This window comes from Accipiter gentilis, chromosome 1 (assembly GCF_929443795.1).
Source record: "Accipiter gentilis chromosome 1, bAccGen1.1, whole genome shotgun sequence".
Lineage (NCBI taxonomy): Eukaryota > Metazoa > Chordata > Aves > Accipitriformes > Accipitridae > Astur > Astur gentilis.
This window is the reverse complement of record NC_064880.1, coordinates 25881521-25898392: the sequence shown is the minus strand read 5'-3', so window position 1 is coordinate 25898392 and position 16872 is coordinate 25881521. Positions and strand designations below refer to the sequence as shown.

The 16872-nt window shown below is 38.4% G+C and overlaps 1 protein-coding gene across 3 annotated transcripts in view; it reads right to left on the bottom strand.

Moving 5' to 3' along the window:
* Positions 1–16872, bottom strand: part of INO80D (INO80 complex subunit D) — a 44545-nt gene that overhangs the window by 18493 nt on the left and 9180 nt on the right. For all 3 annotated transcript variants that reach the window (XM_049807709.1, XM_049807719.1, XM_049807728.1), the window contains exons 3-6: positions 15071–15166; positions 14720–14966; positions 8315–9063; positions 5070–5178 (exon numbers count right to left, since the gene is read on the bottom strand). In XM_049807709.1, the coding sequence (XP_049663666.1) occupies positions 5070–5178; positions 8315–9063; positions 14720–14937 (1076 nt within the window). In that variant the 5' untranslated portion in view covers positions 14938–14966; positions 15071–15166. The remainder of the gene's footprint in view (positions 1–5069; positions 5179–8314; positions 9064–14719; positions 14967–15070; positions 15167–16872) is intronic.

The following is a 16872-nucleotide window of genomic DNA, read 5'->3' as shown; positions in this document are numbered from 1 at the left end:
AAACTCTTAAATCAAAGTGCAATTAATGGAGAGGACAAGGGTGGGGAACTACATAGTGGAAATTTATTGAAGAAAGGTCATGCTGGAGAAGATGGTCAAATCCTAAGAAGTACCAAAACTTCTGACTTTTTCCAATTCCTTTTACTCCACCAGGTGGTGTATTCCTTTCTAAACCAAATAGACACAACAGCTAGCAGTTGATATTCCCCTTGCTGCAGAGTTAAAGTGGAATTACAGTACAGCCACAGTGAAGAAATTCACATTTAACTGCAAAGGTACTGAGGGAAAAATCAGACCAGGGCTAAGCAACAACCAGATAAAGGACTGATCCAATTCTTTGTTGCTTAAGAAAGCCTTTTTCCATTTATCTTGCCTTTCTGAACGTCCAGGCACATTATCAACAAGACCATCAAACCATGTCAACACATTTGGCTAAATGAAGTAAAAATCATGACACTTAATAAAATCATCACCGAGACTTGTTAAAACAACAAGGTCCAGGAGGCTACCCAGAAGTCCTCCACGACGAGCATTGGTTTGCAGAATTATTTTTTTGTTCATGGAGCAACAAAGACCGCACACTAAATCTAAGCAAAGCAGACTTTGCTCAGTTTTTCCTTTAAGTTTTTCCTTATAGAACAGACAAACTTTTTCCTAACTTTCCTATCTGTAAAACAAAAAAAGGGCAGGGGGAAGAAAACACGTCTAAACAAATGAAGCAAATCAAAAGCTCCCAAGGTTCAGGCTGCAGAGCTTGGCCAGCGAGATCGAATGAGCTGACATCCAAACCTGTGCACAGCAAAGCAGACCACAACTAGCTGATGATAGAAAAGATGCAAAATACCAGCCATGATGTTTACTAAATAAAGTAAGAAAGATCCAGAAACACAGGCGGAATAGCTGTCCCTGAAAAGCAATATGACTAAGACCTACTTTCCTTTCTGGAAACTCTTATTCCATCTACATGCAGGCCAAATTTAAGAAACTGCATCCATCTCCACTAAGGCTGCCCACAAAAACTCTGCAGGAATGAACACTGCCTTGACTCAAATGCACATTTTTATAAAGTTTTATGTAAAGTCAACCATACTATGTATTTTGTTTCTTACAACAGATTACAGATTATTTTCTGGAAGCATAAATTACAAGTAATTAACCTCAGCAATTAAATGCTTAGCAGCAAACACAACCTGTTAAAAATATTTAACATATGTAATGTTTAAAATATTTTCATATTGAAAATGAAAAGAAAAAACACTTTTAAGATCTCTTAGGGAAAAATGCCTACTGGGAAAAACAACCTGTTTAGAAAAATTTAATTGTGTGCTATTTAATATAGATTTTAATTTTTCCAATGTACTAATAGAAAACAGGAATACAGGGATGACATCACTTAGATGTAGGTAGGTTCAAGGTCTTAGATCTGGGCCAAGATTTTTTAACAAAGTTGCAGACATACTGATTTAGTTTTAATTATGGTTACAAATTAACTTTAAGAAAAGACAAGAATATCCCTTAGAGGAAAAAAAGTGTTTCTTCTGGGTGGAAAGAGTGTTTTTTCCTGCAAATGTCTTCATATTTGACACTTTTTACTTCCCTGCCATTGAAATAGACAGAAAAAAGTCATCCTATGTAAAATATTTTGAACTGCAGTTTATGAGATCATTTTTAAAAAGTAGATGAAGACATATATACAAGATGTAGAAAGAAATCATGCCTGCAATGGACAAGGGCTTATTTTGAGGCAAAAAATTCCTGAAAGCTTATTCAGAATTTTGTTTCCAGGCCAGTAAGATTAACCAAAGCATATTTATATGTTCAAAGAAATCAAAAATATCACAATAACACCTTCTTTTTTTCTTTTTTTTTTTTTTTTTTTGCTAGGCAAGGACTGAAAGTGAAAGGTACTTTTATTGTTGTCATTTCATAAGTAAGTTTAACAACTTCTATTTAGTTTATTCCCTTAAGCTGCATATATAACCTCTGAAGTTCAACTTAATGTGTAGCATTTCATGTTTTAAAAGATTTCTGAAAGAGCACGCAAACCATTTGATAATCCAAAATGCTTCTTCCCAACCCTTCCCTTTAAGACTGTCATGTGTAAACACCAGGGGAGTTATTGCTGAGTGCTCAGGAAGAAAACAAAGGCAGCACAAAGCAACAGAAAGGAAAAGCAAAAGGGTAGCGTGAGAAGTCAGGCACCATCAGGGAACCAGGAGATCGTGCTCTCTACTCTGAGACACCACAGCAACTGTACTTCAAAATCCTCTGTAAGGAGGGATTTGAAGAACCTTCCCCTCTTCCTCTTAGTTCTTCTTGTTATTGGGAGTTATTAAATCCAGCTTTGACAATACATTGTTGATATTTGCTCCTTTGAGTGAGATGGTATGAGAAGGGACTCCAATCCTCACACTCCCTTCTCAAACTCACCACTTGAAACGCTCATTTTATCTGTACTTCAGCATAGGAAGTGAAAAACTACTTTGTTTTAAAGTCATTTGTTTTCCAGTACTTTCTAAGCTACAAGACCCAGTAATCGAATCAACTGGGGGGAAGCTTCACTAATCAGCAGCAGGGAACAGCCCCTGCTTTCCCCCCCGAATTGCTGCTCCTGTGAGCAATTCCTCCCACCCCAGCAGCCTTCCCTGCCAGCCGCCCTGCCTGCACTGCGCCTGGTGCCAACTTCTGCGCTACTATTTGAACTCAAACTTCTGTGCCTGCCTCGAAGCGCTGCATCCTGGAATCCTGCGACCACAGGAACCCGATTTTCCAAAATTAAAGGACAGAATAAAAAAAGCAGACATTTGGCCTGTGTTTCCAACAGAAGATTGCAACAATATGAATTTTACAGATTAAAAGGCCAGAAGGCAAGTGAGCTCAAAAAGAGATTAATTTTAAACCAATTTGGTCAATTTTTGAGAGTTTAAGAGCAGCTAGAGTATCACACAAGAAGTTCAACAGAAAGTTAGAGGATTCCCCCCACAATCATACAACCAGAAATGCTGAGAACAAGCTGCCCAGTAATGCCCAGAAATTAACTGTTTGCTTTCTCTTACTCATCTGTTCTGAGAAGCATCCCTCCCACTGTCTTCCACAGAGACAAATGGAAAAGGACAGAATGGAGTTTGCTGGTGGAGAGTTATCCCTTTCACACAGGGATGGAAAGATCAGACACAGATGAGCAGAGAAAAAATAGCTTTAATTTTACTATGAAAAACAGTAAGTAAATTCCCATAAATTTAGGTATGTGATTTCAGAATCTAAAGGTTTTGGGAAACAATCTCCATTAGTTTTCTGGTAAAATTAGCCTCCAAAATTCAGAGCCGTAACAAGTCATTGGCTAAGTTAGGAGCCACCGGTTTGCACCGCCATATTAGCAAGACAGAGTCATTTTCACAAATCAGACCACCCAAGAAATAGCCTGAACTAATTCATCTTCAGCAGCAGACAGACCACATTGCAAAAGTGTCAAAGTGAAACATTTCAGGTAATAAAAACCTCTACAGAAGCTTACAGAATAGGAATTAAAAAGTTTTAGAAGGCTGACATCAAGTGAATGTATCAATGTTTGTCCATAAACAAAATTAGAAAAGATGTTGAAGAGCTAACACTGGGCAGGCTGATGGAAGTACAAAAGCACCCAGTGCCATACAAAAATTTATGCATCATGATTAGTTAAGACAGTGTTTAATTGAAGTGCATAAAATGCTAGAATAGAACAGAAAATGTCAAGACAAGGTATTATTTTCTCTCAATATGTGAAAAGAGTAGGAAGAATCCAAAGGAAGTTAAGACAAATAGAAGACAAAACACACAAAGATGACCTTCAAAAGCTGACAAAAAAATAGGAATCTATGGAAGAACCAGATCAAATGTCAAAGACAGAAGAGCGTAATAGAAGTTATTTAATAGATATATCTGCTTTGAAAATTATGTATGATTTAAAAGTCTGAAAGTCTGTTCACGTTTTCCCAAAACAGTTTATTTAAAAATTGCCTTTTAAGTTAAAACTAATGTTTGTGATGTAATGTGTGTCTCTCTGACTCCTGATGCCCTAAAAAACGACAGTCATTCATAACAGAAAAAAAACTTCCTTTTAAAAAAAGTTAAGTCTACACACTGCTAATAAGCTCTGATTCACTGAAGGCTCTCAGCATTTAGTATCCTGGTGTCTGTCCTGATGACAGAGATAGAGCTTTGTTGTTCACCTTGTGGACAATATTTAGACATGGTAAGAAGTTCTGGTAAGTTTCAGAATTTCCATGTAACAACAAAATAACCTTTCATTAACATCATTACTCTAATGGTGGTTTAAAAATTAAACAAATGGGAGAGAGTTGTATCAGAAAGTCCAGCTGCATAGTGAAAGAGAATCACATTATAGAAACTACAATAAAATCTTATTGAGATGCCAATTTCGCTGTCAACATGCTTCAGTTTCATTACAATACTATGCTTGGGATGCTTTGCTTTAACTTTGCACCTTAAAATTTACATTAATAGAAATATATTATCATATCCTGCTCTAAGTTCAGATTCATGACCTAGCAGTATATGGAGAACACCATAAGCCTTTCTGTACCAGCAGCTAATACCTGCTCTGCTTATATACTTATATACTAAGCATGACCTTCTATGGTATGGAATATCCCTTTGGATAGTTGGGGTCAGCTGTCCTGGCCATGCTCCCTCCCAGCTTCTCACACACCTGCTTGCTGGCAGAGCACGGGGAACTGAAAAATCCTTAAGACAAATGCTACTTAGCAACAACTAAAACATCAGTGTGTTATCAAGATTATTCTCACACTAAATCCAAAAGACACTGTACCAGCTACTAGGAAGAAAATTAACTCTATCCCAGCCAAAACCAGGACACTAAGTTAGGTAGAAACTAGGAGAGAAGGCGACAAGCTGTTTCATAGCTCTTACAAATGTATTCAAACAATCCTTTGTTTCAGCAAAGCACTCGAACAAACGCTTAGGTTCCACTGACTCCACTTGAAGTGAAGCTCATATTTACATGATTTATTCCATCAAGGCCAGCATGAATACTAAAGAATCATACTCACTCATGTCTCTCATAGCCAAGGGTTTCTCGGATAGACCACGCAACCTGGTAAGGGGAGGTTTGCTCTGAATCCTCCAACTCTTCTCCACTGTCTTCAGACCAATCCAGCCCTATGGGAATTGAAAACATGAAAGCTAGATGAAAAGTGTATACACCTCATGTTAGTCTCTGAGCAACCTATAGCACAAAAGATGAATGTGTAGTATAGTCGCAAGCATAATTATGTTTGATTAAATCATACAATATTCTCAATTACACAGTAAAAGTTACAGTAACAGCTCTATTACAGTGTGCAAATAGCATGCACCGATTTTTGTCAAATTTTAGTTTTCCTTTTAAAAACCTTATAGGCTTCTTTATCCATAAGCAGTGGGAGAAAAATCACCAGCTTTCTTACTCACAGAAAAACATTACAACTTTCATACCAAGCACATGGAATCTTCAGAAATGAGGTGAGAGAAGTCCCTGCTACGAAGAACTGACTGCCTGGTAATTTTTAAGACTATATGATCTAAATAGGCCACTTTAATTTCTGTTTATATTCTGACCCCTGCTCTGTGCCAAAACACAGGGAGAATAGGAAAACCATAAGACAGAGCAGCACAGACAAAGAGATGCACAGCTACACAGGATGTTCCTCTGCTCAGTCTCTGTAATTGCCTGCCAAACGTCTACATTAGTGTGAAAAGAGAGCTAAAGGGAGAGATGCAAATACTCCTGCACTTTTACTAAGCAGCATGCTTTTGCTTAATGATGATACAGTAGGATCAGCTTATTGTATGCACCAGCAGCCTCAGCTGGTCAAGCTAAACACAATCATTGAACAGGACAGCTACTAACGGCATCCAGTAACTTCTCAGGTGGAACATTTTAGCTGGAGCTTCATCTTTTGCAGTTTTTCCTATTCTCTCTCCCACATCCAGTGGAATTCTTGCCAATTCCTTGCAGCAGGTGGGATAAAATCCCATAGCTGCATTTACAAGCCAGCATTGTTTTTTCACTTTCTTGTGTGCTCCTTGAACATGGAGCAGCAGTTGGGATAGAGTTAAAGAGCAATTTATTTTTGCCAAAAATCAACTAAACAACTATATCTGAGATGATTCCGAAGAAGTCAGATGCTCTGAATTTGGGAAATGCATCAGTACTTGGTCACCTCCTTTCAGAGTTAGACACACACACACTTGGAATACAATCATCAGGAGTGCCTTCATCATTTAGAAGCAACACTTTAACATAAACCAGAAATATCAGAAACCCTATTTTTCAGGAACTTCAGGATCCTGAAAATTCTATTCTTTGTTCCTATTTTTAAGATACACATTTGAACTAAATTAAGGTATCTTAAAACACTTGATAAAATGCCAGAATTATACTTTCAACTTAAATGTTTTTTACTCTTGCCCCTTCCATAAAGGAATGAAAAAACAACTTAATCGTTGGATAAAGATGTCCACAGTTGATACCATGTAACAAATTATTTACCCAAAGTTTAAAAATAAAATCAGAGGTTGCGTTGTTTTGCTTCTAAGGGGCACTGCAGAAATGAAGGAATAAAATCTAATCCAGACTCCGCTATACTCACATTGAAGACTGCAGTTACATTAATATCCAATTATATGGCTCCGATGTGGGTACACATAAAACTGGCTGCAACTTTTTAAAGATTCTGTGCAGTCATCTCTAGTGCTACTCTATCATAAAAAAGAAATCCTTAAATTCTCTGAACCAGCATAACTGGTTTTTAATATTAAGGCATATTAGGAAAAAATAACAAATACATTTTCCACTCTCACATAATTAGTATGTGAATTCCATTACTTTGCCAAATGCAAAATGTTCTAATTGCACACACATTAGTTATGCAATCTGCATTACTCTACATTTATGGGTCTAATCAGTTTTTTTACTATGCCTCTTTTTTTAGGAAAATGTATGCTCTTCACCACTTGAGAATGTAAAACATTAAACACAGAAAGTGATCTTTCTACAGTCTTTCAAAACGCAGGTCACTTTCTAAGCTATTGGGGTCTGTGACACTCAGGAGTGCCTCTGGATCTGCCGTTCCTCAAAAGACCTGCATTATATATAGGACCATCAAAGCAATTTTCTCATGAATAATGTCCTTTGGAGGCATACTATGGGATGCTAATTATCTTCTGAACAAATAGTCAAGCTATCCCATGAGTGCCAAAGGGCAGATCTTAACAGCAAATTAAAAAAAGGTTAATTGAAATAGCAAAAATTACAGATGTTTGCAATTAAATAAGATGTTATATGAAGAACGTCCAGATTTATTTGAAATCTTTTTTTTTTTAAACATCATAAAAGGCATTCCTGCTCTAATATCACACACTGACTCCCTTTTCCCTGTCAGTATTTTATTTCTTAGGAAAGTACAATCTAAAACTAAGCAGAAAGTAAGGTAACTTTGGAAGGTGAGGGAGATAACAAGGACAGCTAGGTGTACCTAGGTCCATATTCACAATCAGACAAATAAGCCACAAGGTCAGCTGCCTTTTTAAAGCTTTATAGAGCACTACTACCATAGCAGCAAGTTGGTTATATTTACTTACATTTTCACAAGCAGCAATTGATTATTACGGTTTCTAGATAATAAGCAAGGAGGAGACTATTCTTGCACTGCTTTGTGGACAAGACTCTGCTTCCAATTACCTTCTGTAACAGTGCTGCCCTCCTGCAGCAGTCTTTTGCTTTTGTTCATCCACATTCTGTACACAAATAGGCCCACTCAAGAAAAATTCTCTTACGCTCCAATTTTCCCAGTCAACTGGAAATTTGGATCTGCAGAGAACGATGAGCCAAATCTCCAAACTTTTACTTGCACTCATTTTGTAATGTGCACTTGTCACATATCTAACATTCAATCTAACCTTGTTCACTCATGTAGGTACAGCTGGCGCCACCTTTACTACTCAAGTTGCAAATCTTCTATACAACATCTGTATCGTCCAAGCTATGTTTTCTACACTTCAGTTTGATTTCTCAAATGGTTAACAGAACATTTAAGAAGAATAAACAACCAAAATGCCATAAACCATATGTGATGGGTCCAGGCATTCCCTTCATAGAGAACAGGGCTAAAGAAAACACCAAGAGATTACCTAGTTCAGGGTTATTTTATAAGGACCACACATGAATGCAGGACAGGACTAGGAAGACATTCCCCTTTTGTCTTTTGGTTTCAGGTTAAAAAATAAGGCAGCAGTGCATCTATTATCTACCCACCTAAATGTGGAAACAGATCAGTGTCCAGCTGCTGTTTTCGAGTGCACAGTTTCACCAGTCTCTGTAGCCGGCTCATGCAGGATGAGTGCGGAGAGAAGGCTGTGGCTTTCATGAGGACCCGATCAGTCCTTGGAGGGTCCACGACAGGAGCCCTAGCGGGTGGCAGGAGAGGCAGAGGTCTCTTGTTAGACAACTGCCGGGCTTGTGCTATAGTGTGTGTGGTGGGTGCCACTCCCTGCATTGGTAGGCTGGTGTTCGGAGGTTGAGGTGACTTGCAGACTATGCCCTGCGGTAGCCCTGTCGGCTTTAACGAAGCTGATGAAGGTGGCAGATGGGAGTGCTGCTGCTGCAGAGGCTGCTGCTGCAAAGGTGCAGGAAGGGGGCTAAAGTGCTCTTGGCGAACTTTTAAAATCTCTGTCTCTCTCTGGCGCTGCCGGTTTTGAGCCAACTTGCTCTGCAACTTTTTCCTCACTGTTGCCCCTTTCCTTAGGTCATCATCCTCCTCGTTGAAAGCAAAGGGGTCTTCTAATTCTGCCTCCAGGTAGTGGAGAGGAAGCCTAGCCCCTGGAGGGGAGAGGGACATCCCATCCAGCCCATTCGGCATCTTCAAGGCCAAGCTGGGCACTGTCAGACTGAAGGCCATAGCATCCATCTGATGCCTGACCTTTACCTCCTCTATGGGATCATTCTTTTTCTTCCTCTCCTTTTTCGGTATAAAGCCAAGTACCTGCAGGTGGCTGTTGCAGTACCTTTGAAAAGTAATAGCATCCAGTTATTAACTCAACTCCTCTAAGTAAAATCTGAGGAAAACAGACATCATCCCCCCACACCAATCTCATGCAAATATAAATCGAAACACAAGACATTTTATGTGTACACAACTGCTTCTAATACAATAGATAACTGTGGTATTCCCAACCTGTAACAGAAAACAAAAACTTATACAAGTGACAATTTGCAATCTTAAGATATTAAAGTCTTAATTCATTATTCATAGGAGATTAACACACAACCATTCAAAATATTTACTCTCTAATATGGTACATATTCACAAAACAAAGCTAACAAAACAAATGGACTGTCTGATACATAGAACAGTAAGAACTCAAGCCATTAACTCTGATCATTTCAAAAACTCCCACGAAAAAGTACATTGAAAACTACTTCCTTTTATTTGGCTGTTCTTTCACTGGAAGTAGTTAACTTCTTCATCAACACACACATTTATTATTATGAATTCCACTGGAGTAGGGAGCAGTTTCTTGTATGGACAATCTCACTACAGATACCTGGTGAGAAGGGTTGCTATTTGCACTTAATGAACAAGTAGCATAAACATTTAAATTCTGTTTTAGTAGTTTAACATGATCAATTTTGCAGCCAGAGGATTAGCTGAATGTTCTTCAAACAAAAATCTAGTTTAAAAGAAATTCTCTGCTGCTACAAAATGGTTACACAATGCCAGGAATATGTAAGCATACAATCCACAAACATGGATTTTAAGCTCTTCTAATATAAAAAAAGGCTTTTAAAGTCATGTTATTAAAAGAAAAAAAAAAAGGAAAAAAAAGTCTTTGAAAGTTTGTCATGAAAAGTAAAAGGAGAAGAATTACAATTTATGGCCACAGATAACATACTAAGAAGTAAACAGTTTTTGTCTGATTAAAACAAGCAGGTGATAGGAATGTAGGAACCATGATCTGATCCTTTTCCTGTTTTACACAGGCAGGCCCTCCTGCAGTCAGACTTTTGCCCTTGCAGGATCCCATCTCTAACCTGCAGCTTATAGATGAAAACAAAGATATGAGGCAAGAGTGATGTCTACATCAAGGTATTTATGGACAAGATAAGGAAATACCAATGAAGGTATTCCTTAAAATCTTATCAGTATGAATCTGAAAAAAGTAAGTTTTGTTGAACAAATAGATTAAAATTAAATTATTCCTGGTCTTCATGGAGAAAAAAAATAGCAGAAAAGCCCAAACCAAACCCCCCAAAAGATTTAACACTTCAGTTTAGTGACTTTCAACTTATTGCTTTTTTTAGGGGTGGGTTAACGTGTGAACTGCTTCTAAAGGGTCCATAAAAGGTAAAAAAGAAAAAGCAAATTCATATATGCTCCTTAATGATCTCCATATGTGTTGTTTCCCAAGGGATCCACACCCATAAGGATTCACAAATCAGAAAAGGCTGAAAAGTACTGCTACTTATTATTGTCTAATAATTTCATTATTACATTAAGTTGTAAGTAATAAATCTAGATGAGGCAAGCTGAAAACCAGCAACGTGTGGAGTCCTTGTTAGAACACACTGGAATACTGTAAATTCATACTGAGAGATGTACTTCTAAAAATAAAATTATATAATTAGGGCTCAGTAAAACTTCCCTTAAAGTCAAGAGCACTATTCCCATAATTAAAACTAAGCACTTTTTAAATATTTTGTTTATAACAAGCCTGAGATCATTTACAACAGCACTTTTAGTATGACAGAAGAAAAAACAATAAACAGACAAAACAAACACAAGGGAAATTTTGTCCCCCTTATTTGAATAAAATGACAGTTTTACTCAATGTGAATGCTTCCCTCATATTGTTCAGAACTTAAATATTGCCACCTTGTGCTTGTGCTGATGTGAGGAGGTAAAACTGGCTAGTCTGTTTCCATCGTGAAAAACAAAGAGAAAGCAAAAAAATAGAAAAAGTGAATAAACCTATGAAAAGGTAATAAGCTTGCTCACATTCTCTGAGTTTTAGGCTATTAAGGGGTTTGCTTATTCATTTAACTCTAACAGAATCATTGTTATATGGCAGAGTATAAAGCTTTGGCTCTTTGGCTCTGACCATAGAGTATCACTGAAAGCCAACTGTATCTTACGCAGGCATCACCTCTGGACACAAACCCATAGATGCCAGGCTACAACATAATGAAAATACTGATCACCTGCACTTGCAGACTCCAGTACACATTGACTTGGCTCTATCAACTCAGTCTTCCAGCAGAACCGAGGCCGATACACTTTGGACTAAAAGGAACAAGAAGAAACTGGGAAGAGCACTTAAGTCTTCTCTGGGTAGAGGACTACAGGCAGGCAGTTTTGGCTAGGCATAATTTATCAGCACCAACTCAACCTTGGCCTTGTCAGGCTCTAGTTAGTCCCATGTGGAGCCAGGCAGGCACACGCACCACATCCGCTTCCCCATCCTTCAGGTTCCAGGATGGCTTTTTAGTTGTCCCTGGCCCAAACTGGCTCTGACTTTATGCGGTGCTGCAGAGCCTGGTGCAGATGTTAACCGACTCTGCTGGAACCAGTCTATAACCAGCTGAGTTAAGGCAATAAACTCTTTGAATCACATGTAATGCCAGGGAAGGCATTAGCAGTTCATGCTCCATGGAAGACAGATCACTGGGAAGACTGGAATAGCACCTGCAAGTAGCACAGTTCTTTTCACATGGCTTTGAGCATGCAACCCTTTAGGATCAAGCTGGCCCTACAAGAGCCAAATCTATGTGCCTGTCTTAGTGGCTCAGTTTGTCACTTCTATAACCTGCCTGTGAGTTCTGCTCAGCAGACAGTATCACATTGATTGTCTAATATAGTTTTTTCCCCCGCTTCCTTTCTCAGTGCCAAAGGCACTTATTCTGTGCAGGTGAGGTCGAGCGCAGTCAGCACATATGGTAAGAGTGGTGGTTGATATCCATTAAACCAATGGTAACATGAAGCACACATAAGGTGACGGGCTCTAAAGGCTTCAGCTGGACAGTTTCCCACAACACTGAGAGGGCAACAATCCAGACAGCGAGGTTTTCCACCTATAACTGCATTCTGCTTCCCAGTACATCCCAGATTGGCATCGAGTTCTGTCACTTAAAGGAAGATCCAAGTAAACTAGAGAGCATCTTGCATATTAACAAAATATTTAAAGATTCTTTTGAAAGAGGAGAATTAGAGATAAAATGATGTTTAACCCTGCTAAATTGTAATAACCCTATACTTAAAAATTAAGTTGAACTTCATTATTTCTGTATGCATTTGGATAAGAAAGGATTAGGAGACATTTATTCTGAGGAAATGCAGATCCAGAACCCATGTCTGTATCATCCTGTATATATTCTTTAAAAAAACCCAAGATAGTGAATAGAGAAACTAGACTTCAAATAAGGCAATGAAGTCATGCACTATTAATAGATTTAATTTGTAGAATGTTAATGGTTAATAAGAAATCTAATAATATGGCAGCATATTAAACATCTTTGTGGCCGGTAGCATTTCATTTGTCTGGGGTCAAGTAATAATTTTTTTTAATTATCTGTGGACAGACTATGAAGCTTTTGGCATACTATGCATGCATCCTGTTAAGACATTTTATTTTTATAATCTTTAAAAGTATATAAAAAGATAGCTGTCAGAGCATCATAAAGCCTGCTTCTGATCTTGTACAGTTACATGTCTAAAACTGTGACAAAATGACCATCTGACAGTAATTTTGTTCACAGAAAATTAAAAGCTACGAGTGAAGAACTCAAACGTAGCAAACATCTTTATTTCAAACAGAGTGTGAAAAAAGTCTCCTAAGAAACAGATACAGGTTTGCCTGCCAAAAAAAAAAAAGTTTAGAGCAGGCACAGTCTTATCACTAGCATTCATTAAATTTTATTGTTAAAATTAAACTCTGCCCTGAGAAGCAGTCTTTTAAAATATTCTTTCAAACTATCACATCCTCTCATTTGAAATTAAAAGTTTATCTTCTTCTTCAGACACCTGCTGTCCTCTTCAAGTACTGTAATGTGACACTCGACATGCAACTGAATTATTCTAATATAACATACACCAGATGTCATGACCACACTTCACTTTAACTTGAGAAAAATAAAAAAGAACAAAGTGTGAACTCAATTCAAGGTGTAAAGAAAAATCTCAAATTCCATGGAAACATATGAAACCTAAAAAAGTGTCATTAAGTACTATTATTTCTATTGTTTTTAAGTATGACCCCGGTAAACAGCAACTCTGGCTCAGTCAGCACTTGCATCTGAAATTACAGCATAACATTTGCGCTAACAATTTCCATGATCATTTCTGCGAGCTTACTTCCAAAGAGCCTCAACTGTACAGTAGCAAAGAAACAGTCACCGACTGTCAAATTACAGCTTAAAGTTATTCATCTTGTGCCATTTGAGCATTTGCCCTACAGCTTTTGACAAACATTCATGTTTTTTTCTCACTTCATCAGTCTCCTCAACTGAAATGGCAGGTGAAGTGCAAGTTAATTTAGAGCACAGTCCAACTGTTGTTTCAGACAAGAGAGGGAGCTGTGAGCTGAGAAGGAAGTTATATGCAGGGCACAGTGGGAACACTGCTAATAATGCAAAAGGTTAGTGAATGGCAGCTAATAATGTGAAAGGTCAGTGAATAGTGGTTTCATTCTTTTTTGGCACATTTTGTTTATATTTTAGGTCAAAAAAATAGTTTCTACCAGAACAAGCCTCAGATAGTTAACACACACACATTAACTAAATACTATGTTACTGGCAAAACCTGCAACGACTCTGAAAAATTAAAGTCATATATACCTGGCAGCCAAGATTAGACAAATTCTGCTATCTCAGCCCAAGCAACACCAATGAGACTGGTGTTCAGGCAGTCTTAAAGAGCAAGGAAGAATGTCCTTGTGGTTACAGTATGGGCTGTGATTCAGGAAATCTGGTTTGAATTCCCAGCTCTCCAGCAACCTCAAGTACTATCTCTTGCAAATCATTGAATACCTGGGCACCTTGGGCATCTTCATTTGGGCAGGGAGGGGGAGAGGAAGGAGGGGAGCAAAAGAAAGGGAGTGGACAGCACTTTCTCAGCTGGCTCATCTGTTATCAAGTAGTATGTATTTTATTCCAGTAATACAACACTACAGATCAGTACCAAATCACAAACATTGAATTGCAATTCTGGATTCACCCCTATGTGTCACTGCTCCCTATGGCCAGAAGGTATGCATTTTCAACCATTTGTCCTGAAAAAGCAGATGGGAGTGTGCTTTTGGCACAGCTGGCCAAACAAGCAGGCCTTTTTGAGAGCACGTATTGTGAGTGACAAAGCAAATTAATTAGAACAGCAGGTATTGTATAGCAGGTTTGATCCACAGTTTATAGTGAATTTGAGAAAAGCAATGGACTCTCCCAAAAACTTCCTTGGGAGTAGTTACTGCCCCCTTTCTAAGCACTTGACTCCCACAGAAAATAAAATAAAAGTTTACTGGTCTTAAAACAAAATCCTCAAAGGAACATCCTGGAATTCAATCCACTCAGGCCAGTTCGTCCCTCATACTGAAACCAAGCAGCAGCTTAAAAGAAAACTCATGCCTATGTCCCAGCCGCTTCCCTCTTTGCAGATGGGTAACCACAACTCACCTACGGTCCTCAGATTTGGGGATGGGGTTGGTGCAGCGTTGGCTGTTATACTTGGCCACATATTCACATTGCTTGAAGGGGGCAGTCTTGTCCTCCAGAACGTGTCTGATACAGAAGGCGTAGCCGTTAAGTCGCCTCTGCTTGCACAGTTTGGGGCTATATGAGCACAAGGGCTTATTGTCAACCTCAGAGAAGTGTATGTGTTTGCCTTCATACATCACGTGACTCTATTCCTTGTGAACATCAGCTGAAAGAACCAAAATATTAAGACAAATCACATATGAAAAAAATAATGCACTCAGTTCTAGACTGTGTTTCATTTCAGCAGGAAAGAGGGACTCGAAACAATACCTGATTTTAAATCTTCTGTACCATATCAATCTTAAGAGAGAGCCCCAAGGACACCACTATCCTGGAATGATGATGAATCAAGATGAAGCAGATTGTCTAAGGAAAATATCAAAAAGGTCAAAGTCAGTCAGAATAAAATAGGTATTATTACTGCTTAATAAGTAAAGTGGCCAGATGTAGCCACTAACCCTATGGTTCAGCTAGCATCCAATAAGCCAAATCCACTAGCACAATAGTTTTCAATCAGTAGTCACAGATCTTTGGAAACCGTGAAAGGAAAATTATTGGGGGAAAAAAAAATTTCTACTGCCACTGCACTTATAAACCTGTTAAACAAAACTCCACTCATCTACCAGAAAGTCATTAGGACCTACAAGTTGAAAAAGGTTAAGCATCAGATTAGATCACCTGCTTTCAGGAATCAAGTTGAATGATGATTAATCTATTTGATTGCAGAGATTTTACTTCAAGTATCTTTGCTTACAAAAACGCTGGTGACTATCCTTGCTCTGCAAAATTTTAATTTCATCAGGCAGTGCAAGAAAGTGGTTATTTTTTAAAAAAAGCTTTCTTTACCACACCTGACAAACAGTCTTCAGATCTTGTAGTTGCTCACAGCTTCTGCAAGCATCAATATGCAGTCCCTCCTGAGGTCATCATGGTTCTTCAGAGCTTTTTCTACCTTACCGTACTTATTTTAGGTAAATGTAGGCATTAATAATATCAGCAGTACTCCCATCGATGCTGGGAGGGCTGAAATTTAACTTCAGCAAGAGGCTGGGGGTTTTTTCCCCCCTAAAATAGACTCCTACAGTGCAAATCCATGCAATCATAAGGTACTTCTTCATTTCCCAACACTAGGGAGTCTTTGGCAATCACCTTAAAAAAAAAACATCAAACAACAAAAATGCCCCAATCAAACAAAACAAACAAACAAACCCCACCCCAAGTATCTTCAAATAAAATTAACAGTACATATATTCTGCAGCTACTCTGCTACACTCAGCTTAGCCTGCAAAAGGCAGCTTTTCTTCAGAAAGGCTATCCTGAAGCACTGGAATAAACTCTTTTGAACATGGTATATTCAGTACTCAGTTCAGTTTCATATGTGTTATATACCAAGCAAAGCAATGTACACAGAGGTGATATTCAGGAAATATGTAATAAATTAGAGGCATGTGGCAAATGTACAGATTACCACCTCAATCAACTTGTTCCCAAGGCCCGAAATGGCAAGAACAGGACTGCAAGGAGGGAGCCTACACAGACTTTGCAGGAAAGATGCATTTTCCTCTTGTGAAGGTACAAGCCTTCACCTCCCGCTGTGTAAAAGCACCTTGACAAAAATGACAAGCACTCTGGCACTGGGGGATTTAGAAAAGCAACTTTAAGTCACTAGGGCAAAACAAAACACCCTATCACACCTCTAACAGTAAACTGCATAAACCGGGCCTTTCTTTAGCATATATCTAGCTGTAGAAGCAGAAGTACAGAAGACTACTAAAAATTTAAACACTTAAAATTCATGAAACAGTTGTATATGCACATGTGCAGCATACACAGCATACAGAATGGAGACACATGCTACAGAACATAACTAGCACAAGTGACCTCATTAATCATTGGACAATATTAAGGATAATTTTGTATTTCCTCTTTATACACATAGTTCCCCTTCCATGTACACATGCAAGCACACACCCCCAGGGGCAGGGGCATCATGCTTTGTTTACACCTGACAGGCACAACACAAGCACGGACATCTAATCCAGTTCCCATCACCTTTCCCAACTTCTCTCAAT